The sequence below is a fragment of the Dermacentor albipictus genome, chromosome 1 (assembly GCF_038994185.2).
Source record: "Dermacentor albipictus isolate Rhodes 1998 colony chromosome 1, USDA_Dalb.pri_finalv2, whole genome shotgun sequence".
NCBI classification, from domain to species: domain Eukaryota; kingdom Metazoa; phylum Arthropoda; class Arachnida; order Ixodida; family Ixodidae; genus Dermacentor; species Dermacentor albipictus.
Window position 1 is genome coordinate 173,675,945 of NC_091821.1, and position 27,393 is coordinate 173,703,337.

Consider the following 27,393-nt stretch of genomic DNA (forward strand, 5'->3'; position numbering starts at 1 on the left):
AATATTGGAGATAATGAACATATTTTTGTGTTGAGTGTGACTTCATTATAACAAGGTTCAACTGTATGTATCAGCAAATAAATGTAGTTAAGAATGACATGTACAAATTATGCTTTTTTTCTGGCAAAAGGCAAAAATGCCTGTATGCCGTGTATTAGGCGCACATTAGAGAAGCCCAGCGGGTTTAAATTTATCTGGAGTCCTCCACTATGGTGTGCCTCATAATGATATTGTGCTCTTCCTGTCTCGCCTCACATTGTCCTGTCTTTCGTGCATTACCGTACTAAAGAACACCTCTTGGAAGTTATGGTCGATGACACTGGCCATCATGGCTGTTCTTTGGGGTTTGCTACATCGCATTTGTGTAGCGTGTAGCGGGAAGTTGTTGTATTTTGTCAGGAGAGTCTTGGTGTGCGCTTGGCGACAGCCGGCATAGTGTTCAGGGTGTGTGTTTCTGGGGATGGGGGCTATCTTGATGTTCTCCCAGATGCGAAAGTTACGATTTCTGGCGTCCGTTTCAGCCATGACTGCGCATTACTGTAAGCGCGGCCGAGCGCATACGCAGCTGCGCACCCTGCTTTATAGGTAATCTACTGCGTGTGCAAAGAGCAGGTGTGCCGAGACAGCGTGGCACCATGTAAGCTGTCTTCCCACGCGTTCAGTGTTGGAGGTTGCGTAATCTCGAGTTTTGGTGACCCGTTGGAGTGATAGGCAGACAAACATTCACTCCCTGCTGCTGGCAAGTCCCAGTGCAGGTGACGCTATCAGCCGCTATCAGCCGAAGCCAGCACGCGAAAGCGTGGCTGACTTTGCTTAATTTGTACCTCTGAGAAGATATCATCGATGTACGTGGTTTGAAATCGTATTGTTCATCGCCGCCTCCCAAATTTATCAAAATGAACTGTTTTCTCATTCAAATTTGCTTTTCTTCGATTGCCTGATAATTCGGGAAATTCTGCGGCCCCTTTCCGTGTAAGAAAAATTGATTGGCGACTGTACTTATTTGCATAAAAGGTTGAATTTCAATAGAACAAAATTTTGATATAACAAAGCAAATTGACCATTTTACTGACTTCGGTATATCAAGGTTGAACTGTATATATTTTTCAAGGTTTAAAGCAAGCTGGTGTGTTGACTTTCTTTGTTTGATGTTCCCAAACACTGACGTAGGCTGCCAAACGATGTCTATATTGCACTGATGTGTGAGCTAGTGTGAAAGGTGTCTTTTCACAAGGGTAAGGAAATGAACTTAACATAGCATAACCGAGGTAGATGGATAGTGGTTCAGTCTTTAATATGTTCAATTCACGCATTAATCGACTTAATGAGACTTGCTCAGCCCAACAGTGCAGATAATCAAATTCGATGCTCTCTGAGAAGCACGTCACTATTTAGTGCAACAACAAATTTAGATACACCAAATGCAATTCTGGCAAAGTATAGAACAGTGTCAAAAAATTAACAAAGCTTTCGCACATTCTCTTGTACAAGCATCATATGCAAAACTCCTATCACTCCTGCTGTCCAGCCTCGTCAGCAGCTGAAAAGGTTCCCTGCTGTAAGGGTGCGCTTTTCCAGCAGAAGTGACTGATCTATTCCAGTGAACGCTTAGCAGCGAGTGAATTGAAAACACCGTTTTGCTTTGTTTCTTATAAAGGTCAAATTTTAGCACCAGTGTTTTCTTTTCCTTGCAAGTGTGTCGTCGTTACGTTCAAGGGTATTGAAACCATAATTATAGTAGTGTATGATATGCAAGTTACTCTAATTGACTGCTGTTAGATCTCCTTGCATTGTGGCTGTGAAATGAATCAATCAAATATTACGAGGATGGAAAACAAACATGTGGTGCTTCAGCTCTATTATGGAGGAGTTGGACTGTTAATTTAAGGTAGTATCATGTTCTTTTGAAGTTATGACGATGATGTAACCAAGGCTACATCTTAAACATTTAGCCCTTTTCCTGAGTTATCTGAGTTGAGTCAGTCATAACATTTCACCACATACACACAGAAAAAAAAAGCACAAGCATGAAGAATGAAGCAAGTCCCAGTTTGCTGCCTCTGAGATCGGAGGGCACTTAATCTCGGAGGTCGTGTTGGGGAGCTGCACATTCTGTAATGCATCACTTCTGGCAAGTGGCAATGGCTGTGTGCTTTTTCAGTTTTGGTATAAAAAACATCTACTTGTGCAGGCCTTCTACAAAGCATCCACCCATATTTTAAACATAAAATTTTGCACGAAGGCTGCTTTAAATCTACACTATCTGAAACTAGGTTTTTTACGTGGCCCAAAATTTTGTTGCAGTTGGCCTTTAATTCATTGTATGCAGCACTTAGTTCTGTCTTCATTTTTTATACTATAGCTTTCTGTCTGTTCTATATGTATGTCTGTGTTGACCAGCTTACTTATTATTTTTACGCTGTGCACCTTGCTAATTGTGTTAAGAGGAAGCTTTAGCTCGGGCCCAACTCCGATGCGGCCTATTCAAATACATGTAAAAAGCAAAAACATTTTTCAGAGATAACCCCTGGACCGATTTTAATGAAAATTGTTGCATTTGAGAGAGGAAGTGAAATTCTAGTGACTGGTGGAAGCAGAATTTCGATTTGGGGCCTGGGTTTTGTTAAAAAGATCTTCAAAAATTTGCAAGTCTGAAAAAAAATAGAAGCACGAAGTTTAGAAATTTATAGCTCTGCATCAAGAACAGGTATCGCGGTTCTCTAAACGGCATCTATTAGATCATTCAAAGTGGACAAATTTGATGTATCAATTTATATATTACATGAAGTTGTTATGTTGTGTACAATGGTTCTGCAAAAGCTCTATTTTCATATTACTAAATTTTTTTAGATTCACGTGTAACATATCAATTTTGTCCTCCTTAGATGTACTATTAAATGCAATTCACAGATTTGTGATATCATTTTGCATTGCTGAGTTACAGAGTTGCAAACTTGATAGTTTCGTTTTCTGAAAATGTTCTATTTTTGCGAATTTTTAATAAAAAATTGACAACCTAAATAAACAATTCGAAACGAACAGTCACTAGATTTTAAGTTTTTCTTTTAACTGCAACAAACCTTGCCAAAGTTGGTGCACTGGTTGCCAAGAAAAAGTCTCCTTTTACATGTATTTAGGTAGAAGCACTCGAGTTAAAGCTTCCTCTTAAGCTTTAATACCGTTAGTCACTTACACCAATAAAATGAAAGAAAAAAGAAAAAAAACTTGGCCATACATGTGGAAATCAAATGTAAGCCTCTTGTGCTGACAAGTTTATTCTTGCTTGTTCTTTACTTTTCCAGAAAAAGTGGTTGACAACAGTAGGTACAAGTTTCTGCGCTTTAAAATCAAGGACACCAATGTCTTGCATGGATTTGCAGGATACTTTGATACAGTGTTGTACAAAGATGTCGTCCTGAGTAAGCTATTTTTCCATCTTTACTGTGCTTGTGACCTAATGCTGTCAAGTTGTTTGTAGTGGAACAACACAAAGTGATGCAGCAAGAGATCGTATGGCTTGGGTTGGCTGGTTTAAAGTGATGAATTAGTCTGTTTGAAATTGATCTTAGTAACTTCTAATAGTTAATGTCATGTAAGTTACAGTTAATGATTTCACTTGCAGCTTTCATTGGAAAAAAAGCCATATATCTCTTATTTTACTAGCCAGAAGCATTTTCATTTGCCAGATGACATACTTCTAGTAATTGGATTTCTCACGTATTGCATATTGAGGGTTTCAGCGCTGGTAGTGTCCCTTGAGGGCTAATGGGCCAGTTGCAGGCGTCTGTTTTTTATGAAATGCAAGTATGCTGCCTCTGACGGGCGAGCAAAGGGTGTCCTGTGGATTTTAATGGTGCATTGACAAGTTTCTGTGCTGCTATGTGTCACGGAAACAACAATAAATTAGATGCATGCACTTCGCACTTTTGCTAATAAATGACCGTATGATTGGTGTGATCACATGGCATTGACATGTTGGCTTGACAGCTTGGTCATATGGCGCAGGCATTTGGTCGTCCTTGGTGCATTTCAGCAATGTTTGTTGTTTCTTGAAGTCATCCGCCACTGACTTCTTTCTCTTCTTTTCGTATTTGTGCTGCTAACCGAACTTGTGGGCTGATCCAGGTATCACAGTGTGCTTGTCTGCTGCCAGTCATGGCTTGGTAAATATTCAGTGTCCTGTGAGTTCCGTGGACACACCTGGCCAGACATAGCAGACAACACCCGCCAGTTTGGCCGATTGGAGGGTGCTGCAAAGTCATGTGCATGATTGCACACTTTCCATATTCTTGGTGCTTTCTTTTCTTCGGTACAGCGAATATGTGAACAGAGGTTTTCATGGCGAGAATTTGAAAACGGAGAGTCACTCTTTCAAACAACACCTGGATGGCTGTGTTAGAAGCTGTGAAACAATTTCTGGGCTTTGCCAAAATAATACCGTTTTAAGTGTCAGACTGTGCATGAATTCGACTCGTGTAAGTCTCTTTTTAAAGGGCCCCTCACCAGGTCTGGCCATCTTGAGCTGACAAGCGCAGAGCATACAATGTGCGCTAACGATCGTGTTTACAAAGTACTACATCGCTACGCTCCGCGGGAAGGTCTGAAATTTCAATCCAAATGCTGTTTTCCCTTTTCCTCGCGGCGACCACACTCCAAGCCGGACAGTGACATACATGTGTTCCTGCGCCTACATACTCATGTTCGCAGTGTGACATCAATCATGGAGACACGTGGCTTCAAAAATTATTCAAGACAACATCTGTTATTTGTGTAATATGTTGCTTGAACAGACGACTTAAAGCTTAGAGAAATAATAAAACACAAAGCGAATGTCTGCATATTTTTGTTTTACTTCGCACCGCAGCAAGAGAGATGTACTTCCGTTTCGTCTGCTTGTTCCCACATCGTGCAGTCGTGCGCACAGACACTCAAACTATTTCATTTTTTTCTGTGTTCCAGCGCGGGATCATGCTCTGTGATCCTCTTGTGTCTGCCTCAGTATTCGTGTAGCGCTGAATTATACCATTGGTCAGGTGTCCTCGTGCACAGCACACAAAATCGTGCACTGTGCGAGACGAGACAATCACAACAGCTCGTGCACGACGCCGTCAGCAGAAGTGGGCCGTGACACAAAAAGCGAGGAGAAAAAAAAATGAAGATGGGGCCCATGACATATGCGTCATGCGATCCTCATGGCCTGGTATGGGAGAACGCAGGGAAAGAATTTCGCTTGCGGAGGATAGACGGAATGAGTGGAGAGAGTGTCTCGTTTGGCAGTGGAGCTCGCCTCCTGAAATCATGGGTTCGCGGCACTGAAATATTTCTATCTCGGCTATTAATGAGCCGATGTGAAACATTTTTGCGGCACAACGCTCCCTAGCGGACACATAACAACTTCCAGCATATAACCAATATTTGCTATGGGGCCTGGTGAGGAGCCCTTTAAGGCTATTGTGCTCGACTCCACAGTGAGAAATTTGGTGAATTATTAGATATATTTTATCGTTTAAAGAACCTAGGGCTCCCCTTTAAAGAGACACTTAAGAGAAACACTAAATCAGGTTAGACTGATAAAACTTCCTTTCATCTGCCATGGTCACTTAGCTGCTTTGGCGTTATACTGCTAAGCTCGAGGTCGCGGTATCAAATCCCAGCCATGGTGGTCACATTTTGATGGGGGCAATATGTAAAAACACCGGTGTACCATGCATTGGGCACATGTTAAAGAACCCCAGGTGGTCAAAATTGATTCATTGTCCTGCACTAAGGCATGCATGCCTCATAATCAGTTTGTGAAATTTGATTTCCAATTTTCAAAACATCCTTTCAAAACTCTATCTTTGTTAATTTCATGGTATCAGGTAGATTAGTAGAAAAAATGAAGGTCAAGCTTCAAATTTTTATTTTGTGCCAGAACCCCAGTACCAGGAATGTCAGTGTACGACGTGGATTTCAAGGTATTTCTTTTTTATTTTTTGCATTTGGGCCATAATAGAGCAGTAAAAGTTATCAAAACTTGCCAAATTTAGCCTTTGGCTCTTTTAGAATATAGTGCCGTACATCTTTGCCAATCAAAATTTAACTAGGCCTGAGCATATGCCATAAAAATCCACGTCATTGTGAGCTGGTGCAAGAACTTCGAGGTGACGGCACTACTCATACTTCATTATTGCATCTTTTCTGGCTTATGAAGCCTAGTATTCTCATGGTAAGAGGTTTCTTTGGTATTGTAGAAGGGTTATGACTACTGCAGTTAAAATTATTTTTCTCTTTAGTGTCCTTTTGTGACATGATCTTGCACGAACTAGCCCAGTTTCAAGCTGTGGTGGTTGAATTATTCTTATTAAATGCAGCAAGTCCCATGTTTATTGGTTTACAGGCTTACCATTTTATTTTGTGTGCGGCTACTAGAAAAACTGTTTCATTTTTACATAAAAGGCACTGCAGCTTTGGGTAAAGCAATACGACGGTCTGTGCCTTGGAATGTAATGCATCTGTTCTACTGCCCAAGTTTTCTTTGCTGATCCAGAAGTGCCAGTTTGTTTGTACAGTGAATTTTTTGGGTGATAGATTCACCTTACCGCTGTGCTTGACATGCCAAGTCATCCATGCTCCATTGATTAGGTGTAGTGGCCAACTGATTTGTTCGTGGTAGTGCATATGTGCTGTTTGCTTTTAATGTCACATTTTGTAATGCAAGAGTTACTTTGCTAATTAGTTTAGAACAGTTGTTGCATAAACTGATTCTTTTTCTCACTCCTACTGCAGGCATCTGTCCAAACTCCCACTCACCTGGCATGTTCAGCTGGTTTCCTATATTTTTCCCTATAAAGGTAGGACGACCTTATTTTCTGATAGAACCCTCAGCTCAGTCAAATCTCAGTTACACAATCATAGTTTATTTGGATTTCTGGGCACTACGAATTTTGGTAAACTTTCAGCCAAAATGGATTAAGCACAATGCATTTCATTTCAGTACGACTTGAACGCTGGATTTGTGAGCTGCCGTTAACTTCCACAGTAAGGCTACATTCACACGGAAGTGGCAGGCGGAAGTGGCAGAAACGTTAAAAATTTGCCCGCCTTGGCAGCAAAATGGGTGGAAAATTAGGTGGCGAGCATGTTTGGTCTCAGACCAACTTTTTTGCCACAGCGAAGCGGAAAATCATTCTGCTTCACCGGAAGCTGCACTAGCATGTAAACATATGGTCAAGAAATTTAACATGGCACCAAAACTGTCAGCTGTGATGCTGATTAATGCCTCCTTCACTATAAAGGAGGCATTGTGCTGATTGACACGATCGAGAACGACCCTGTGCTCTATGATAAGAGTCACCGGCTTTACAAGGACATGTCTGTCAGCATTACTTACACGCGATAATATTGAACATCATGGGATAGAGGTGCGGCAACAAAGCATTAAAGTGACCGAATTTCTCGCGTTTTTGCAAAGCTGGTTGAACCTACCACCACCGATGCCACTTCAGAGTTGTACGCTTCTTCTGTTGTTTACTGTCCATTTCTAGGAAACAACTAGCTAAAAGTATCAGAACTATTTCTTCTTCCTCTTCCATGGCAGACAAAAGTTGCTGACTACACGCGAGGTTGCACGAAATGATCGCTTTTAATGGCAGATGGATCAATTAATGAACATACCGCTTGAAATGGTGCAATGAAGAGTGCCATCATAAGGACAAACGTACATAGACTAGATGGATGTGGGCGAAAGCGGCAGCAGTGGCAAAACAAGTGCGAACATCTTGGATATACCTGCATGGAAAATATTTTCCGCCCGCTTGCTGCCACTTCCCAAATGTACACATAGCCTAAGAGAAGCGTGGCAGCGACATACAGTTGGTGACATTGACATGTGAAACTGTGGCCTTCCACATTCCTTGAGGAGATGTGAGAACTCATCAGAAAGGTCTTCATGCTTGCCCTCGGCTTACCTGCAAGCAGTCGCACCAAAAACCTGTTCAAGCTCGGAGTCCACAACACGCTCGAAGAAATAATCGAGGCGCCAAAGCGTTCACAGCTGCTCAGGCTATCCGGCACCCCGGCGGGCCGCAAGATACTCGACGAGATGGGCCTCAACCCTGTCAACCAGTGCCTCAATGCCATTTGGATTCCCAGCGACAGCAGGTCCCAACTGCACGTCGCCCGCATTCCCCGCAATATGCACCCCGCAAACAACGTCGGCAGACATCAGGCCAAGGTTACAGCTTTACTCGAGCACGTCCGTAACAGCCACATTGAGGCAAGCTTCGTGGATGCCGTGGCATAGGTCCAACAAAAGGCATTCGCTATCTCCATCGTCAACTCCAATTCCAGGCTCACTTGCTGCACTACGGTATGCACTTCAAAGCCCATGGTAGCCGAACAGGTTGCAATCATGCAGGCTGTGCTCGATCATCACAGAAAGGCAATATATAGCAATTCCAAGGCAGCCATTAAGTAGGGTGTGAGATAGGGCTAGTTGGTGTTCCATGCTGAAGTGACTAGCGCAAAAGTGGACACAAGGCGCTTGTCCTTGTTGCCCTTTTGTGCCCCATGTCAACTGTTACGCTAGTCATTTCAGCAGCGATTAAGGCCTACCAAACCGGGATGGTCTCCCCTCAGGCCCTCTGCATTCTCCAAAGCAGCAAAAATGTCTCTCCCCATTCTCTCACTTGGCTTCCCGCTCACTTGGGGTCAACTGAAGGCTCTTCCTCTAACCATAACGAGGGCTCGTATGAGGCCATGCGAAGACTCACTGACTGCGTTGCCTCCGCAGTCCCCCAGCCCCGCGGGGAACCCTTGCTCACGCTCAATGAGGTCACCACGCACTACTATCTGTCAAGACGGGTATTCCCCCTCCTGCACCCTGCTCTATGCAGGGCGCGGGCAGTGACCCTTCGAACTTTACAAGCCCGTGTGTATCCTAACCGTGCGGTTCTTTAAGCAGTATACCCTGAAAGGTATTCCAGTGTGGACTGCTCTGCCTGTGGGCTAATGGCAACATTCAATCATGTGTTGTGGGAGTGTGAAGCCATCGGCTCCTCCTTCAGTGAGCATAGGTGGGCTGCGCTCTTGTGCAGCCCTGAACTCAACGACCACACCCTGCCGTCCAGAGTGCCCGCGATCAGGCCGTCAAGCTCGGCTTGGCGGTCCCTACATGGGACTAGTCGGGTGGCGCGGGGTACTCCCCTGCATCTTCTCTGGACCAAATAAAGTTCTCTCACTCACACTCTCACATAGGTGAAAGAATCAGAACTAAGTTTTACACATTTCACAAGCATGTACTAGAAGACATCGAGGAGAAAAAGGTTTAGAAACTTCTTTAAGGAAAAGTAGTCACCATAAATAAGTTTATTTTGTTCTTATTCATGTGTGTGCTGCAATTATGGCTTACTATTACATGAATTACAAATGACAAGTATTTTTTGATGCCCTGAAAAATTCACATCAAGATTTTACTGTAGTCGTATAGCACAAAACTCCTTGCAGCCTTTGCTATTTTATTTCATGGATTGTTTTGAAATTATGGGGACACGTGCATTGGGCTTAAAGGTGCACCTTGCTTCATTTGTGTCAGACATCAGTGCCTTGCTTCATGCCATGTGATACCATACTGCTTTGTTGCAGTTCTTTTGCAGTATATTTGCTTTTGTGATTCATAGGTATGTCTAAGAATTCAGAGCTACAAGTGTACACATTGCTTCTTTTGTCACATTTGTTTAAGCATTGTTGAATTAGCCAGCAATAGAACATTTGGTTTTCTGTAGTAGCTCTTCAAAAGTGGAAGATCAACGGGAAGATTCCTGCCATTTACATTTTGGTCTAAAGCATGTCTTCAAAATAATCCTATATTGCATTAAATACAGTTGTGGTGTCGACATTGCAGAGCTAAATTTGTGTGCCCTGATTGAAAAAGGCTTTGTGCCTTATAATACACAACTCATCTACAGAAGAGCGTAATTTTACAGGTGGCAATTATAATTTGATCTTACTCCCCAGAGCTGTATTTATGCCTAGTTATTGAACTGTCCCCCCAAGAAGCTCTCAGTGGGCAACATGATTAAAATGAAATAGAGCACTACAGCCATTTACGGAAAATTAACATCATAGACACAATAAAAGCAGAAGTAGGAGGCCTCGGTCAACAAGGTGTACCTTTTGAGTGCACAGTCCGATTTGACGTACACACACAATGCACTCAAAAACCTTTGTGCAGGTTATTAATGGCATCTCTAACCACTGGTGGTGTCTTTCTGTCAACAGGAGCCCATCCGTCTGCAAAAGGGTGCAATACTAGAGGTGCACTTTTGGCGGTGTGTGACTCCACGCAAAGTGTGGTATGAATGGCTGGTGTCGGAGCCGGAAGTTGGAACTGTCCACAATCCGTGTGGTCGCTCTTACACTATAGGGCTTTGACTAAGCCTAACTGGAATGCAAAATAAATGTACAAGTTGTGCATAAGTTCTTGAAATTTTGTTGCCACAGTGTTAAGCAACAGTCTGAATAAAGTATTGATTTCCATTTCTCGAACGTATGGTGCAAATATTTTAGTAGTACTATAGTTTAAAGTACACAAGGTATTCTTTCGCTGCTTTTAAAAAGTTTTAGTTCACACTGGGATTTCAGGCATAGCAAATGATAATTGTTTTGTTTGAACACAACTTTGTTGTTACCTAATGGTGTGCTTAAAGGCAAAACACGCACAAAAAGATTTGGCTCGCATAAAAAAGCGTAGTTTCAGATAGTGTAGATATATAATAGCAGCCTCTGTGCAAAAGTTTACGTTTTTGAAACACAAGTGGCCATGTCACGAAACTTGTCACTGAAACTGAAAGAAGGCTACCATTACTGTTCGCCAGCAGCAATACAGAACTTGGAACATTCAGAACCAGCATGGCTCCTTGGCACAACCTCCAAGATTTGGCGGCACAAACAGTGCGCTAAAAGTCTTGGACACAATGTGCTGTGATTCATGTTGCATTTATAACCAGCACATGTGCACATAGTCTACTATTTAAGGGCTGTTAATAAGACCATGACGAACTACCAGCCCTGCAGCCTTGCTTCAATAGTACATACGTACTACTCGTGTGATGGTAATTTTTGAAACTGAATTGAAAACCTTCCAAATAATCAGCAGCCATTTCCACCAGCAATATAAAACAATCTTCACATCTTGCTATATTCACAACATTAGTATGTAGGCATTGTTTATTAAAAACACAAATTGAGTACATATTAGGAACGGATAAGCAGTTTATGTGAATAAACTCGGCGAGTGCAAATGGTAGCAGTTCAGCTGAAGGAGCCTTGGCTTTCTGAGCACTGAGACACCCATGTAACATCTTGTTTAAAGTTTACCATAGCTGTGTGGATCAAAATTATAACATTTTCCCTACAATTTTGTGCTTTATCGTGCATGGTTGGCAATTTGAAATAGTTGAACGTACTTATGACAACATTCAAGTGCCAAGAAAGTCCCCTTGTTATAACTGGGTTGTGTCAAAAATGCAAAGGGGACAAACATCAGCATCATCGTCAGCCTATTTTATGTCCACTGCAGGACGAAGGCCTCTCCCTGCGATCTCCAATTACCCTCTCCCTGCGATCTCAATTTATTCAGGCATTGCAGAGAGGCTAAAGCAATGCCTCCGCCATGGATGCGCGAAGGCAAGCTTTTTCGCCATGGATGCAAAGGGAAGTTCTTTCTTTCCTCTGCACGGCCAGCGCTGCCGCTGCCACAGGTGCTTGTGCCATGTGGTGGTGGTGCAAGGAATGCAGTGGCACATGTCCTCCACTATGATTGGTTGGCCTATGCTGTAGAGAACAGTCAGGCCGCAGCACCCACTGTCGCGAAACTTTGTGAGGTTCGCAAAGAAAAGCTTCGCCTTTAATAATGCGATCCGCTTCATCACGCCTGTCTGTTGCCCTTCTACCTTCCACCCCCCTGACATCAGCGAGAGGGGGAAGGGAGATGGAAGAGGAGTGTGCGAGGCTGGCGTGCCGATAGGGTGTGCGGTGCAAAAGGGGGTATTTTATTTGAGGCAGAGCGACAAAGGCTGTGGGGATGCTGAACTCTCGTGCCCCCTCATGTTGTTTTCCTCATGTTGCAAGTGCGACACTAGTAGTCTGTAGTTGTGCAGTGGTACAGGAGATGCCACTGGTGTTTCAATGCTAGCACTATCGGACAGCATGAATATTCAGGCGAAAAGGGAGCAAGCTTCCTTTTTTGGGGGGGACTTGGGGTCGGCTGCACCCGTGGACCTGTCGCATGCTCGTTCGCAGGCTTAGCGGGACAGTCTCACGAAAGGCTTCGGAGTGAGGCACCAGGACGGACGAACACGACTGTGCACATGAAAAATTAACCATTAGTGTCTGGCAAAGGGTGAACATGTTTGCTTGATATCCTGTCGTGGCAAGTTGGACTTCCTCAGTTCGTCAGCACTCATCAGCATGTTCCATCATTTGTAATTCGGCCAGCCCATAATGGTGTATGGAAGGTGCAATAAATGCCCTTGTGGTTGCACAAAGCGTGGCAAAACGGCATGTATGGCAAAGCAAGTCACCCTTTTTTTCTTTTCTTTTCAAGGATTCTGCTTTTTTTTTTTTAGCACACACCTAGTAGCCATATTTAATTGCTATAATAGATAACACAGCATGAGAGTGTTGTAGTAAGCAGTTTATTTTACCATAGAAAACAAAAAAATTGACTGTACATCAGCTGCACATTGTTAAAACCAGTATTGTTATGCGAGTTCAACTATATTGAACGGGAACTATTCTAAAACAATTCATATTTAAGAATAGCAACTGTTAGATTCGAATAGGGTGATATTTAATTCGTATCTGAATATTCGCACAGCCCTACGTTCAGCTAAAGTGAAAATTTGTCGCAGTTTGTCTTTACTAGGTTACACCATTTATCATGGTGCCTCCACGTTTATTGAGAATGGGCCACTGCAATCAGCAGTAGTATGCAGAATTGCAGAAAAGATGCACATTGCTGGTAACTTGAAGCATGCAAAGCTCCATTTTGTATTTTCAATCATAGGCCTACAGTTGGAAGTATTTGCATTGAGCATACACATACAATGAAACCATTTTTACAATGTTTATTCAGTCTTTTGAAAAGTCCTGCTCCTTTTCTGGCTTGAAATAATGTGGTGAATTGCACCCTTAAAAGGGTATTGAAGAAGTTTCAGCAACACAACCAAGTAATAATAGCCACTGCAGCTTTCCTGCTGACCAATAAATGGATCTGGTGCTGTAAATTACTGATCACAAGCTGTATAATAAAGCTAACAGTCAATGAAGCGAAGGAGAGCATAGAGAATGGAAATGAAAGCAGACAGAAAGATAACTTGACACCAGTGGGGACTGAACCCACAACCTCCGCATTACGCATGTGCTGCACTACCAATTGTGCTACGCCAACAGCTATCAGTCATCCCACTAACTTGGGTATTTATGTCTGCTATATCTAGCCCTGGGAGTATTAGCCAGTGCCACTTGGAGCCATAATGGGTGGGTGTGGAACATCACTTTCTGCCTGATGGTGTCATGTAGCATGTGAAGTTAGGAGAGCAGGCATGTGGCTAATAAACGGAGGTTACGCGTTTGGTCCCCACCGGCAACAAGTTATCTTTTCGTCCCAAGTTAGTGGACAGATCGATAGCCATTGCTGTGGCTACAGTGTACTAGAATGGGCAGCGGGCTTACTCACCGCCGGAGGCTATGCGGTGTGGCGGCTCTACGAACGTCGACAATATGTGCTTTTCCAATAGCCCGGGCATATTAGCCCAAGTTTCCGAGCTGCACTGATTTGCTGGGGACGTTATTGCGTGGCTTTTAAATGCGTAAGCATTATGTTACGTTAGACAATGAATGGCGCATACCCACGTAAGGCAGAGGCTACAAGCACTCGGCCAAGTGAAGCGAACAGTGCATACATTCATTGAAATCACCCACACAACACATGGAACAGCATACGTTTCAATAAAGAACAAACCAAGCATCCAAACTACCAATAAAGCATCGCATAACCCCCCCAATAAACGTAGTGGTGGTTTTGCAACAGCTTTGCTAAATTAACCCTAATTCTTAACATGAAAAGTCGTGGGTTTGCCTCCCACTGAAGGTCGAGGGTTCAAGTGCCGCAATGAACTCTATCTTAATTAAACCTGCCTTATCATGTTCGCTATTGAACATGAACAATCGATGAGGGTTGATAAAGGTTTATAGTGGTCGGATCAAGTTCCATAACATTGATAATGACACCAAGCTGCATGGAAATGAGCAAGTGGCACAATGCTACGCATACTTGGACAACTACCAGAGGAGTTCTTGCATGAATTTTTTTTCCTCTAGCATTTCTGGCACCCACCGCATTCAAGAGACGAATATGTTTTGCAGTGACTGAGCCATGCCACGACATCGACAAAACCACTGTTGCGCACTTGCATGCCAGACAGGCTACGTTTATGTAAAGGATGGGCCGAAGTTATTTTTGTTTGGCGTCCTGAAGGATGAAATTAGGCAAGACAGCCACAGAGGCCACACAAAACATAGTACACCAGGATGGCACGGGCCTGCAGGTTTCAAACGACTACAACCAGCACATGGCCAGAAGGGACTCGAGGCTTACTTACCACATTGCAGGCTTTGTTGTGCGGAAGTGTGTTTTTAGTGCCAATAGAAAATGCCAAGAAATACATCAAGCTGCTCACTATGACTCTTCCAGGCAAAAGTTTTCTTCAACTTGCCCGGCTGAACTACTGTGACCAAAGAGGCCTTCTTTATCCCTCCAGTCAGTTGTATGGCTTCGTGAAAAGCTTGCGGATCTCTTCACGGAATGCTCCTGTCAGAGTGGGCTGCATTCTGAAAGCTTTATGGATAAGCTGGCAGCTAAGAGCAGGTTCCCCCCGAAATTGGTTGCAATACACATGTTCCTACCCTCGCAGCTAGAATAATTAGTTTTTACATTGTCACACATCTTTATTTTTATGTGAAAGGATTTAACAGTGACAAGGCAGAAAAGTGCTTGGCAGAGGGCCAAGCCGCTGAAATTGAGCCGTTGCACATGAGGTGAAGTGCATGAATGAATCAATCAATAGATGGATGTTGTACTTCAGCTGTTGGAAATAAAAGCTTCGTGTCAGTAACAGCACTGTGTTCACCCTTAGGTTGCTGTACATCAGCATAATGAAAGTGTAACTGCATAATGATGGTTAATAATAAATGCAGAAGGCTGCTGTCACATGTGAAGCAACCTAAGTGAAAGAAGAAAATATTTAAGCCATACAATTTTATTTTGGCTAAGCAGAGGCACAAACCTGGCTAGAGTACCCACATTTATTTCAGCTCAGCTAGGAAGTATGAGAGCAGTTTTCTGACCAATTCGCTGGTGGACTACGAGACATAATCTTGACATAAAATCATTTCAGGTTAGGTCGACACGGCATGAAGCTGTATATTTGGTGACCGATTCTCTAATTCAACAAGGCTGTTTTTCTAATGAATTTTTTTATGAATGCCTGATAATTCAGAAAATTTTAAGGCCCCTTCTGCATAAGCAATATCCGTCAGCAACAACTTCATTGCATAAAATGCATAAAGGAGTTTGTGTTTAAGTCTCCACGTAACAAAATTATGTTTTCTGGTATATTCAAACCAAACTCCGTTGCTGTCATGTCTGTAGGATGTGTATACAACATATTTTAAGATTTTTCTGACGTACTTACTTTGAGGAATTGGTTCAGTAATGCCTCTGCACCATGTGGAGGGCCTGCGTGGTTGTGGTTCGAAATAATTTTTAGCCAAGCGGCGTACAATGCTGACATCAGATATTTTGCAACATGGGACCCTCAACGCTTTTGCATTAAAATAAAAGCTTCTGCTAGGGTCACTTCTGCAAGCAAAGTTTCCATGAAGATGATCTGTGGCGTAGCCCTTTTTATCGGGCAGACTCGACGTTTACATCCTAGCCGGAAAGGGGGGGGGAACACACACACACACACACTGATGCAGCACTTCACTAGTTCGCTTTCCACCATTGCTGTAGTCTGTGCTTTGTGATGCACGTAGCGGTCGTGCAAGCGTCCACTGTTTGTCGCGAATCCAACTGACTGCTGTATGCTGGTGTCCCCTTGTGGGGATAGTGAGAGCTGCATGCAGTGAAGGACAAGATGTTCGATTGTTTCGACATGTCGCCCACACGTCCTACATACTGCCACCTAGACGTTTGGGGAGGGGTCGAAACGCTGGCGGTATGCAAGTGTGTGCAGCACTCCCACATGGGCCAAAAGAGCAGAGCACTGCCGTCACCGTTGTCATACAGGGGGTCCATGGCAATTTCTCCCTTGCGAGGCTCGGTAAAGTGTAAGTGTTGTTTTTGCCTGCATGTTAGTTCTCCACTGGGAAGTTTCCGCTTCGTTTACACACTCTCGCACTGTTTGGTCGCTTCTTTTTCTGGTGTCGTCAACGTGTGACCTGGGTACTCCATTGAAGTTGCCCGTGGCATTACCTTTTGGATGCGACGCTAACTGCGTCAGAGGAGCAGGTAAGCCCACTGCCCCCTTCTAGTACACTGTACTATGGCACAACTAGAAGTGCAATGCATGCGTGATGCGGACGTTGTGGGTTCAGTCCGCACTGGCGACAAGTTATCTTTTCGTCCACTTTCCCCATTTCCATTTTATACATTTCAATTTCAACCACAGCTAATTTCGCCAATGCTTTCCATGGCTTCATTATTGGCTTTATTGTATGATCATAATTAACAAAATGGAACCCCTCGGTTCTTTTCTCTTGATTACAAGCTAGTAATATACACAGTAGCAGCTGTACAAAGTACATGTGTGAGAAAAAAAAAAGACAATACGAGAGCTGTACATGAGGATATGACTTCGTCACTGCAAAGAAATTCAAACTTTAGCTCTAGCTTGGACTGGCAGGTACAGCTTGAACTCTGCAGGCAGCTCATCTTCAGAATAGAGGCGGTCTGCAAAGTACACCCGCCGGATACGGCAGTTTGCGTGGATCTGAAAAGTTCCAAATGAAAATTCCACACTGTGTTACAGGACTTCCCTTTACTGTGCATGGCTAGTTGTAAAGTTCACTCAGAGGCAAGCAGCCACAGTTAGCAGTACCGTAAAATCTCGAGCAAGCGCCACCCCCTCCACTTTCGAGCGATCTGAAATTGGCACCCCCCCCTTCCTCCTTCCTCGTGCATTTTCACCGGACTGCTTGGCTACAGTTTGTTATTCTCAACTTTTTATGAAATTGCATATTAGATAAAATGATGCAATTTAGTGAGAACTAAATGTATGGTTAAGCCGCACTTCTGCCGGGGCCAGGTATCTGCCTAGCCATCGCTTTCCGTCAGTCTCCGGTTTCAGTCAAAGTGTTGCATGCATGGAGGAAGAAAAATCTAATGGAGAATTTGGCAAATCGCACTGGTGTGCCCCGGTGCAATTTGCCAAATTCACCACAAGGAGGGGCTTTGACGCCACTCTTTGTGAAGCTTTAAGTGGCATCGGAAGTCAGCGTTACTCCGCCAATGTGTCAGGCCAGATTCTCTTTTGTTTACATTTCTCGCCATCAGCACGCAACCACGCCAGGCTGCGATTAAGTTGGTGCGGTTGCAAACGTGCAGCTCGGCATAGTTGCGCGCCGTAGCGATCTGGCCAACAGTCCAATCGCAGTGTATTCCATTGCAATACGACACATGGCAAGCCCATCTCCAGTTCGAGATCAACCACGTATGCTAGCCGTGCCTTTATATGAACCGTGTTTGTTGAAGACGTTTCAGGCAGCCACTCACAGTGGAGGTGTGACGAGCCACAGCGCGCCAACAAAGTCTGGCAGTGGAGAACGTCGTTATGCGTTTTAAATACGCTGACTGTGGCCCGAGTTCTATTGTTATCGCAGTAAGTGAAGCTTTATGGAAACAAAGTCCTGTGGTACCGAACAGTAAGCGCATATGCGCGCAGCCCGCATATATACTACGTGTCATCAGCCATTTGATGTGCACACAGGCATACTACACTCTTAAGCAAAATTACACCCTTTGGGTCGTATCTTGCCACACAGCAATAATCGTCATCTGTCTTGTTTGGTTTCTTTTCTTTAAAGCTGCGAGCCCAGTACTTCCAAGTCATAAACGACATGCACGTTATCAGCACAGCAGAGCATTCTCTACAGGAAAGTGGCGAGCACAGCATTTTCAAGAAAGGAAACCCAAGCAAGACAGATGGCAGTGATCGTTGTGTAGCGAGATACGACCTAAAGGGTGTACAAGAATGTATCAGCGTGAAATGAAACAAACAGTGGAGCACGTAACCCAAGCATAACTGAAGGTGTAGTGCGCGCCGTCCATCGCCACTGACAGGCGCGCACATCTGATTTGGCTGCACTGTGCTCGTTTGGGAGTCAAACCTATCCAACAAGCTCGGCACGCCCACGCTGGCCACCGTCGCGGCTGCCAGCAATACTGCGCTGCGCTAGTTTGCCGATTGAAAGAATGAATGCGGCGCACAAGCAGCAAACCACATGAGCGAATCTAATGGTGAGGGTGCAAACTGCACCAAGTGCATCGCTGTTTGCGCCAATAGCACTTATGTTTTCGATGAACTGTGCGGCAATACTTACTGTATACTGCAATACTTTAGCTTCTGCTCTCTTTTATTTTTATTTTCTCCCTTTCAAATGTGAGAACTAGAGCAGAAGCGAAAAATTTGGAGGATGTTTAAGCTTCACCTGTAAGAGTGGAATGCGATAGCATTCAAAGATCCCCGACTGCTTCTCGCGCTTCCTAGCAACTGGAGCGAGCGCATGTAACCGTAATGTTTACCAGGAAACGCTTGGCCGCGAACGCTATGCACGAAGGTGAGCTTTGTGGTAGAAACGCCGCCTCTTGCGTGGGACACGATGCGACAGAGGCGCGTGCCAGCTGGAGATATTGCAAGGAACTGGGCGCGCGCAAACGGCGGACGCGTATGTGTGTTTGTGAAGGGGTTTCTTTGAGTTTTCGCATAACAGAATTGTTTTCTCGTGTAGTCAAATAACAATCCGAGAGCTATCATGTCTGTAGGTTGTGTGCAAGTCGTAGTTTACAATTTTTCCACATGTTTTAGCTTGAGAAATTCAATCAGTTCAGTAAATTAGTTGCGTCACATGGGAGACCTGGGTACGGATGGTTCGAAAGACTTTTTTGCCGAAACACACACACTCACACGAAACATACTACATGAAACCCCGGGATGTGGAAGGTACCGTGGTTTTGAAACAATTACAGCCTACAGTCCTTAACATATAATATACTGACTATACTAAACAAATATAAGCACACAGCTACGCTAAATAAAAATGGTTTGCATGACTACTGTCTTTCATTATAATGACTCTTTAGTATATTGCATTCAAGTGTAAAATGCCCTTTTTATGCATACATGCAATGTGTAACGTTTGTTGTGTATAAAGCCTTCTGTGTACATATTATGTGAGTGCTACTGCCATGTAGGGGACCCTAGGCCTCCGTCAAGCTGCTGTGACAGCTTTTTGCCCAGGTGTCCCTCCAGTTCCTTTTGTTTCTGGTAAATAAAATTGACTGATTGATTGATTGAACAACATCCAACGCCAGATTTTCTGCGACATGGGCTAAGACATCAAAGACCTTCCCTGATGACACCTGATGTCTTCCTCGCTGGCTAAGACCAGCGACGAAGACATCAAATAGTGCTTTCCAGTTAATGAACAGTGCAGTTCGAACTAGACCAGTGACTATTTGCATAACTCAATTAGTGTGAACAGCAATTATGAACCCCCAACCCCTAAGTACTACATCAGTAGAGCACCTCGTGATCTTTGCAGCACCACAGTACTCCTGGTAAATGCCAGTACCACCTCGGGAGCTTCTGCAAACTCCTAGGCATTGCTAAGAGGCTCCCCCGCAATCTGAACAAGCACACAGTTATCATGTAGTTCATATTTATGAGTGTATTCCCCTTAGAAACGGGGCAGCTGCATGTGCCGCCACACTCCAGCACACTATTTAAATTTATGCAACTTTAACGGGCATATAGTCAAACCCACTTGTGATCCCCGTTATCATTACCAAATTTCCACACATTAATGATTTACACATGAAACCTTGTCACGATGAAGAAGGCATATGCAAAGTTCCGGAAGTGTGACCAAACTGTGCATGCGCGCCACAACTGGATTTTGGAAGCCCTGAGGAAGGTCGCTTGCTTTCCAAGCGAGTCTCCAGAGGCATTACGGCACAAAGCTCCGGTGGTTACCACTACATTATTCGGAAGTCACGGTTTGTCAATGCTTTGTTTAGATTGTTGAGAACACCTCACGATGACGTTCTTGCACTGCAGATGCGAGACCTTTGCGTAATGGTGGCATGCTGCAGTAGTTGGCATTTCTAACTTCCATCTCTTTTCCATTGATATTTACTGAAGGGTTGGCTTATGCACTTATCTTTATTCTAAATGAAAAAAGGTCAATAAGCATTCTAGCAATACAGCCTTTATACTAAGTGCAATCAACAACTCACCCATACATGAATTATGTTGTAAGAAAAGAGTGCTTACCTGCACTCGCAATGTTTCTACATAACTTGTCCCATAGGCACGGCGAGTGAAGTCTGCCAAGTTGAATTGAATTTGATTCCAGCCTTCATCCAAACGCATTGGCATAGTACAGATGAAGGGCTTTACCCTAGTTGTGCTTTGGAAGTTACTTGCACGGAAGCGTCGACGAACATTCTTGTCATCCAAGATCTGTATGGTAGAACACAGAGGTTCACAGAGGTCACAGCCACAAGCCTAATTATTTAATAAAGACGTTTATTCTCTTTTGCAAAATTAGTCAATTCACTGACATTGCCACTTGGTACACTAAAAAAGCTTAGCAGTTATTTGTGAGTGCAGAGTATATTTTGGCCAGCACCAGGCCTTGAAGATGATGCAAACCTTATTTTTGCACACACTACAGTAAGGAAAACAGTATGGCAAGTTCATCAGAACAACAGTCAACAGCGTAGCGGACAGACCATCCTTGCCCCTAGTCTGTGTCTGCTCCCGTGCATCCTGTTCACTACACAAACACACTATCTAAAGAAGGAAAAATTAATTTGTCCAAGAACTCAGAATTATGAAGGCCGGTGGTCATGTATCACAAACCACTGATGAATCAGTCAGTGAGCATTGCGTAACGACCATGTTTCCAAAAGTTGGGCAAACCTCACGCTGCTTGTGCCTTCCTCTGGTGCATAACCTTGGTCCCCTACTGTCACTTCTCTCAAAATGCACAGAGCCCATCCCACCATTGAGTTTTATACAATAGTTATTTGTGGAAACTGGTGCTAGTGTCTACGGGAGCTGCAAGTGAGACATTTCAGCCAGCATGCGAATGATGTCTAGTACCTGGATTTGCCTAAACTTCGTCCTTGTGGCTTCAAATGGCTTTGCAACTTTGTAAGCTTGTCACTTTCAACAAAGTACTGTTTAACAAATCATTAAATCAACATTATTAAAATTGCAATGACAGGATTTGCACACAGGGCCTCTAGCACAAAAGTCCAATATTGAAACCATTACATCACGGACACAAGCATTGACAAGTGGTATAGAATGCCCTTATGAATTTCTCACGGGCAAGCCAGCATGCTGAGACACTTGGCGCATTCGACACTTGGCGCACCTCGACAGGCTGAACCACTGCAATTAGTAGAGATTGTGCATAGTCGCCGAGTCTTATGCACTTAGAAAAGTATAGATTGTTCTGAAACTTAGGACAATGAAGGCATAATAAACATGATGCATAATAAACAAAGCCATAAGAATGTCTTATCTACAAGCACGTACTACCTATCATTCCCATGGTGGCTGAACAATAACAGTGCCAGAGTTTGCTCTAGCAATTATTGTAGAAAACTCTATGCATCCCACATTCTCTCACCTATTATCCCATTGTTAGCTTTCGGTGACACAATCATGGTGTGGCTTGCGACTACTGCACCGGACTGAACAATGCGATTTGTCGAGTCCTGTTAAATACACCCAAAACTGTGCAACAAATTTTCAATGTTAGTATTTCTAGAACCTTCCTCTACCCACTCCCTCTTGGTTGAGTAGCACGTAGGTGAACGCTTTTTTTGTCAACAAACCTCTCTGCTTTTTTAAAAGAGCTCTCTCATGACCTGTTTTTTGAGGCCTCAAACCACAATCAAGGAAGTGGTAGCTATTTAATAAAGCCAGAAATTTTGTGTCAATACTCTTTAAAGCAACAAAAGGTGCAACCTAGCTAGTTTCAGGAACCTTTCCTGCACCAAGATGGATACTATTACTACAATGATTACAGTTAGCAGGCAGCACATAGCTTTCTGCTGTTCGAAGTTTGCTGCTGCTTGTGCACTTTGTCTAAAACAATAAACGAATGAAGTGTGTTTGTATCCCACAAAAAGTGTGTGCTCAGTCCATACCTTGGGCTTTATTTAGGTAGAAACTATGTGCAAGAAATACTTTTGGATTAAGAGAACTATAAGCAAAGATCTCATGCCCTAACTAAGTACAAAAAGAAAGCAAGGCTTTCTTCGCAGGTGAGATAAGCCTGGTGTCTCAGCAAGGTCTTCCGTATTATATACAGCGCAGTACACACAAAGAACATATTTCTTCAGCCGCACATTTTTCTTGCCAGTGTAAGAACTCGTGAGAATCATTTGGCTAATTAGCAAACCAAATCCCACAAATTGATTTCCTAATCTGCTACATCAGGGTAAATGAAGCAATAGCAGGACTGAAGAAATATTAGTGCAACAGCTATGTCCACTTTGTACGAAACGACTACCACTAATTTCATGAAATTTGTCTGTTTGCCATGAAATATATTGGTATTTCACATAAATTTGTATCACAGTATGTCAGGAAGATTCTCTGGGAAAATTACAAATAAGAATGCCAACATATTTCAGAGTATGTGAACAGGTATTTCTAAAGCGCCAGTCCTGTGAACTCATATCGTCCTTGTTTCTTTCGCACTTCTGTTTTCCTTCCCAGGTATATTTGAACTATTGCTAGTGATGGGGCCTACTAAGTGGGCACATCTTGAGTACTGACTGGCTTCAATTCCGCAGTTGCAATCTACTCTCTAAAATAATTACTGAAATTGTTGGTCAACTGTTAACAGGAGTGCCTGAATAGAGAAATTGCCAAACTTAATCAGACATTCTGAGAAAAGCTACCTTCGTATATCAAATCTTATAGCGAATAGTTCTTATTTTACACAAAGTGCGATAAAGTTTGTGCGATGTTCCCCATTTGGTAAAAAATGCTCATTTACATTATTTTATACATGCATAAATTGCCGTACACTACTGGACATCCAGCCAACTGAGGAGCTTCCAAATGATGAAACAGCTGCTTTTAGTTACCTAGTGCGTTATGAAAAAAACAAGGAAAAAGCATGTCACCAGATGCACGTGGAGCACTGCATTTTTTAAACAAGTTAAATGTAATTTTTACTACAGTACCACATATTTTAATAATATACAAACATGGTGAGATTGCTCAAATTATAAATTGCCTTGCTTAAATTGAGCTAACACATCTGTATGGTGCCTAAAAGCACAGCATTCTTGTTGAATCACAGAAAGTAATTGAGCAGAAACTGTCAGGAACTGGTGCCTCTGCAACAACCATTGCTCTCCTGCAGCCAAATCATTTGAAACGGTTTCTACTTACTTGCATCAGCCTTTCTCCCCAGACTTCAATAAGTGTTGTTATGCCTTATATTTAAACAAGCAAACATTCAATTTTGAAGAACGAATCCTCGAGTCAACTACAAATTGAATAGAAATGACGATTCAATTCATATATTCGCACACCACTGTTTATTTGACTTATCAGCAATTATACACTTTGTGATGCCCCAATGGAATAATTTCACTAGGAAAAAAAATAAAGAACTTCACATCCACTGCACTGTTTTAAAAAAAATTGTATGGTATAGTACAAATGAATGCTGCATTAAAACTGATTTTAATATTTTGTGCTCTGCATTGATCGAAATATTGGTTGCAATTTTCGATAAACTAATTTGACGTGCTGTAGTTATCGGAGCACTGAGGTGAAAGGTTTGGATTGTAGCCATGCCAAATGCCATGGCTCGTTTAAGCACTCGATCTATTTATATAATATTGTACTTCTTTGTTATTCTCGAAATGACCAACAGTAAACTTCAAATGACCAATGCTGTTGTGAACATTAACAAAGTTTCCTTTGATGAAGGGCAAAGTTTACTCACTCCAATTCTAGCACACAGCTAGAAATGGCTATGTGCACGACGTACAGGTGCCATTTAGGGAATGGCAATTCTCACATTGGTCAAACATATTTTTTTTTAAGCATGAAATGCGTTGAGCTCCCATTGTCGGTGAGCCAAAAGCCAGAGCCGTTATCCGGGCAAGTTGCGAGAACCAAATGAGATCATCCGGGCAACCAGTCAAAATTTAAGCCTAATCTCTGGCCCCCCCACCCTTTGGACAGGATGCTAGTTACTGCCCCAACAAGTTACAAAATATATTGATTCAGAGTTCTTCCAAATGTTTGTTCAGAATATCACTCAAGCTGCAAATTATAGTATGCTGCAGTTTTGTCATTTCCAATAGCGACGTTCAAAAGGCAGATACAGGGCACCACACACTTCATTGTCATTTTTTGTTGCTGAGACAGGGTTGCCTGTGCTCTTTTGAATGTGAGCGGTCCGCAAGTTTCACGTCACGGGTTTTGCGTCACCTCGAGAGATGCCGCCACGCTGCGTGGCACCTCCTTCAGGTGCTTTTCTTCTTCTAGCTGGGCAGTGCACTCTGTCTCCATAGCATCTTTCGCTGCCTGTCATGCCGTCTTCAGTCAGTTTTCTTCTAGCTGGGCAGCGTGCATATGGACCAGTGCACAGCATGGTGCGGTGCAGTGTGGTGTGGCGTTGCGAACATGCACAACACCCATTTTAAGATTGTGTATCATGTCCAACTAATCTGCTTTGCCGGTTGCCATTTCATGCTTACATCTACTCTCGATTACGGGAGAGCCAGCATTTTTTCTTTTTAGCATGTATTAGCATGAAGATATAGGTTGGTGCAAGGTTAGGTTAGGTGAAACGAAGTGTCTAAAGGTACGTCAGACGTACGTGCTTTGCTCCCGTTTCGCTAGCTCCGCTGCTCCCACCTATCCATTTTTGCACATGTTTTTGAGATGTTTATCTCAAAGGGAACCATTAGAAAATGCTTTTGAAAAGTCACGGTGAGCAGCATGCGAAAAGCCTAGCAAGAGCAAAGATACTGCTCCAGGAGAGCAGGCCCAGTCTGTATCTACGGCCCCTACTACTCCCCCGGGAAAATCAGTGATATTATTTTGAAGGTAGAGTGCCGTAAGGCGCGAGAAACGTATAATCCGGTATGACAGACTCGGCACGAGCGCCGCATGCGCGAGAAAGGCTGTCCAACGTGCTTTCGCCGTGGTTCCATAGATAGCGCTAGCTGGCACTTAAGCATTCTAAAAAAAGTCCTCCTCCTTCGGCAGATGAAAACAGACCCAATATTTTCATATTACATTAATACCTAAATAAAAAAGAAAAGTCTAACCAACGCGGGAATTGTCATTCCCTAGATGGCACGTGTGTCGTGTACTAGGCTAATTCCAGTAGGAGCACACTCCGTAGTGCACGTAGCATCATCAATCTGCAAATTATAACACGAATACCTGTCGTTAAGGCCGGAGCATGAACAATTAATTGCTGGTATGATCATTTATTACAGCGCGGGAAAATTGGAAACGGAGAGGCCGGACAACACAGCGCAGGCAAGCGTTATAGGCTGTCCGCCAATTCATTACTTGCCCTGTGCTAAATGCGCAGGGTCTGAAGTGGCGGCGCGAAGGAGCATCTATTTTAGCTGCTTACCTGAACTTCAAATGTGAAATACTTCTTCATATTTTTCACGATCATGATGAGGAAAGGAAGTCGAATGCCCAACGTTTTCCGAGGGTCGGCGGGACACGTAATGAAAGTTGTGCTAGAGTACAGGGAAAGAATTGACAAAAATAATTCAACAAAGTTCTTACTTTAATCCTGAAGTTTAGGAAGAAAGCAGATGATAGCCAAATTTAACGCCTCACCTGACGTTTGTGCCCAGTATTTCGAGCACGAAGGACTGGATATCGTTGTCCGTGATCCTCTTGATGTGTCCGTTTCTAACCTGTAAATGGTGAAGGTTTTGAAAGCTACACAAACTTTGCGAAAACCACGACGAGATTAGTTTTCATAAACGCGTCCGGCTCGTGTCTTACCTTCTTATCCCAGATTTGAAGTGGTTTGCTTCCGATGCTGTACAGTATTGATAAAAACCCACTCTGAAAAGTGTTTTTAAACATTTTGAAAGCCTAAACAATATGAATTATAGCGGGATATACGGAGCAGGAAGCAATTACAACGTATTATGCACAGTTCGGAGAACAAATCAGCTTGGCAACGGGCATGTTTGTTGTACCAATGCCTCCTCTACTATAGCTGCCTGCCGCGTGCCCCAATGAACCCGGTTCCGTGCCCTCTCCCCTTTCTCGTCTCCGTGAATAACCATAAATATCCGCGGAAAGGCAACGAGCGCCGCCAATGGCGCACGCCTGTAACCAAGATCACGTGCTGCAGCCTCTGAGATCACTAAGGCATCTGTTACACTCTCGGAGGCCGGCGAGAACGCTGGCTAGCAGACGCCGTCGCATGTCGGCGCTATCGACGTGCCGGCGGAAGCATTCCACTACCGCTGCTGCCGGAAGTTGAAAGCGAAGTTGAAAGGCAACGAGCGTCGCCTCACGGAATTTATGCAGAACTAATGGAACCGCTCCTACAATGCGAAAGCGAGAGTCGCGGCGGGCATCTAGTAAAGGAGGCATTGGTTGCGCGTGAGGGTAACCTTAGCAACCATGCAACCATGGGTTGATGGATGACAGCGTTGTCGACATAAAATGAGCTAATCACAAAAAGTGAACCCAAAGTAAACCGGCGTCCAAAACATAGCGGTCAAGACATACTTTTGGCTTCTGTTTGGCGCACGCACCATAGACCATACATGCAGCCCACAAAAGCGTGCGCTTTTCTGTTACTTCTGCTACTTTTTTTTTTCTCTAGTAAACAAAATTAATAAATCAGTACTGTTCATTTTGGCCGTATTGTATATTGTGCTCTCTATCATCATGTGACGCGTATGTACACGACTGCACCGATGTTTTTCGGTCCAGTCGCAGCATATGAAACAGGCTCGAGTCTTGTTAATATATATAAATGTAACGCACAATTTCGATTACTATAGTGTTACCTGTACACACTCTAAGAACA

General features: G+C 43.4%; 2 protein-coding genes across 3 annotated transcripts in view; one reads left to right on the forward strand and one right to left on the reverse strand.

Annotated features, from left to right (window-relative positions):
• csul (protein arginine N-methyltransferase 5) overlaps window positions 1-10,527 on the forward strand; it is a 116,507-nt gene extending 105,980 nt beyond the window's left edge. For both annotated transcript variants that reach the window (XM_070529551.1, XM_070529554.1), the window contains exons 15-17: window positions 3,303-3,419; window positions 6,769-6,833; window positions 10,261-10,527. In XM_070529551.1, the coding sequence (XP_070385652.1) occupies window positions 3,303-3,419; window positions 6,769-6,833; window positions 10,261-10,413 (335 nt within the window). In that variant the 3' untranslated portion in view covers window positions 10,414-10,527. The remainder of the gene's footprint in view (window positions 1-3,302; window positions 3,420-6,768; window positions 6,834-10,260) is intronic.
• Window positions 10,528-16,716: 6,189 nt separating this feature from the next.
• Bug22 (cilia- and flagella-associated protein 20) lies at window positions 16,717-26,625 on the reverse strand. Its single transcript, XM_070529562.1, has 5 exons — window positions 26,349-26,625; window positions 26,178-26,257; window positions 25,963-26,074; window positions 20,598-20,786; window positions 16,717-17,036 (listed from the first exon to the last, which is right to left on the reverse strand). Exons 1-5 carry the CDS (start codon window positions 26,430-26,432, stop codon window positions 16,920-16,922), a joined length of 582 nt encoding a protein of 193 aa, XP_070385663.1. The 5' UTR covers window positions 26,433-26,625; the 3' UTR covers window positions 16,717-16,919.
• Between the last annotated feature and the right edge of the window lie 768 nt (window positions 26,626-27,393).

What these genes read in the sequence shown, in the direction of transcription:
- Bug22 (XM_070529562.1), bottom strand. Translation starts at nt 26,432, where the DNA reads ATGTTTAAAAACACTTTTCAGAGTGGGTTTTTATCAATACTGTACAGC. An exon ending in ATACTGGGCACAAACGTCAG is followed by an intron (nt 26,075 to 26,177) that starts GTGAGGCGTTAA and finishes CCTGTACTCTAG; the next exon opens with CACAACTTTCATTACGTGTC. An exon ending in ATTTCACATTTGAAGTTCAG is followed by an intron (nt 20,787 to 25,962) that starts GTAAGCAGCTAA and finishes TCTACCATACAG; the next exon opens with ATCTTGGATGACAAGAATGT.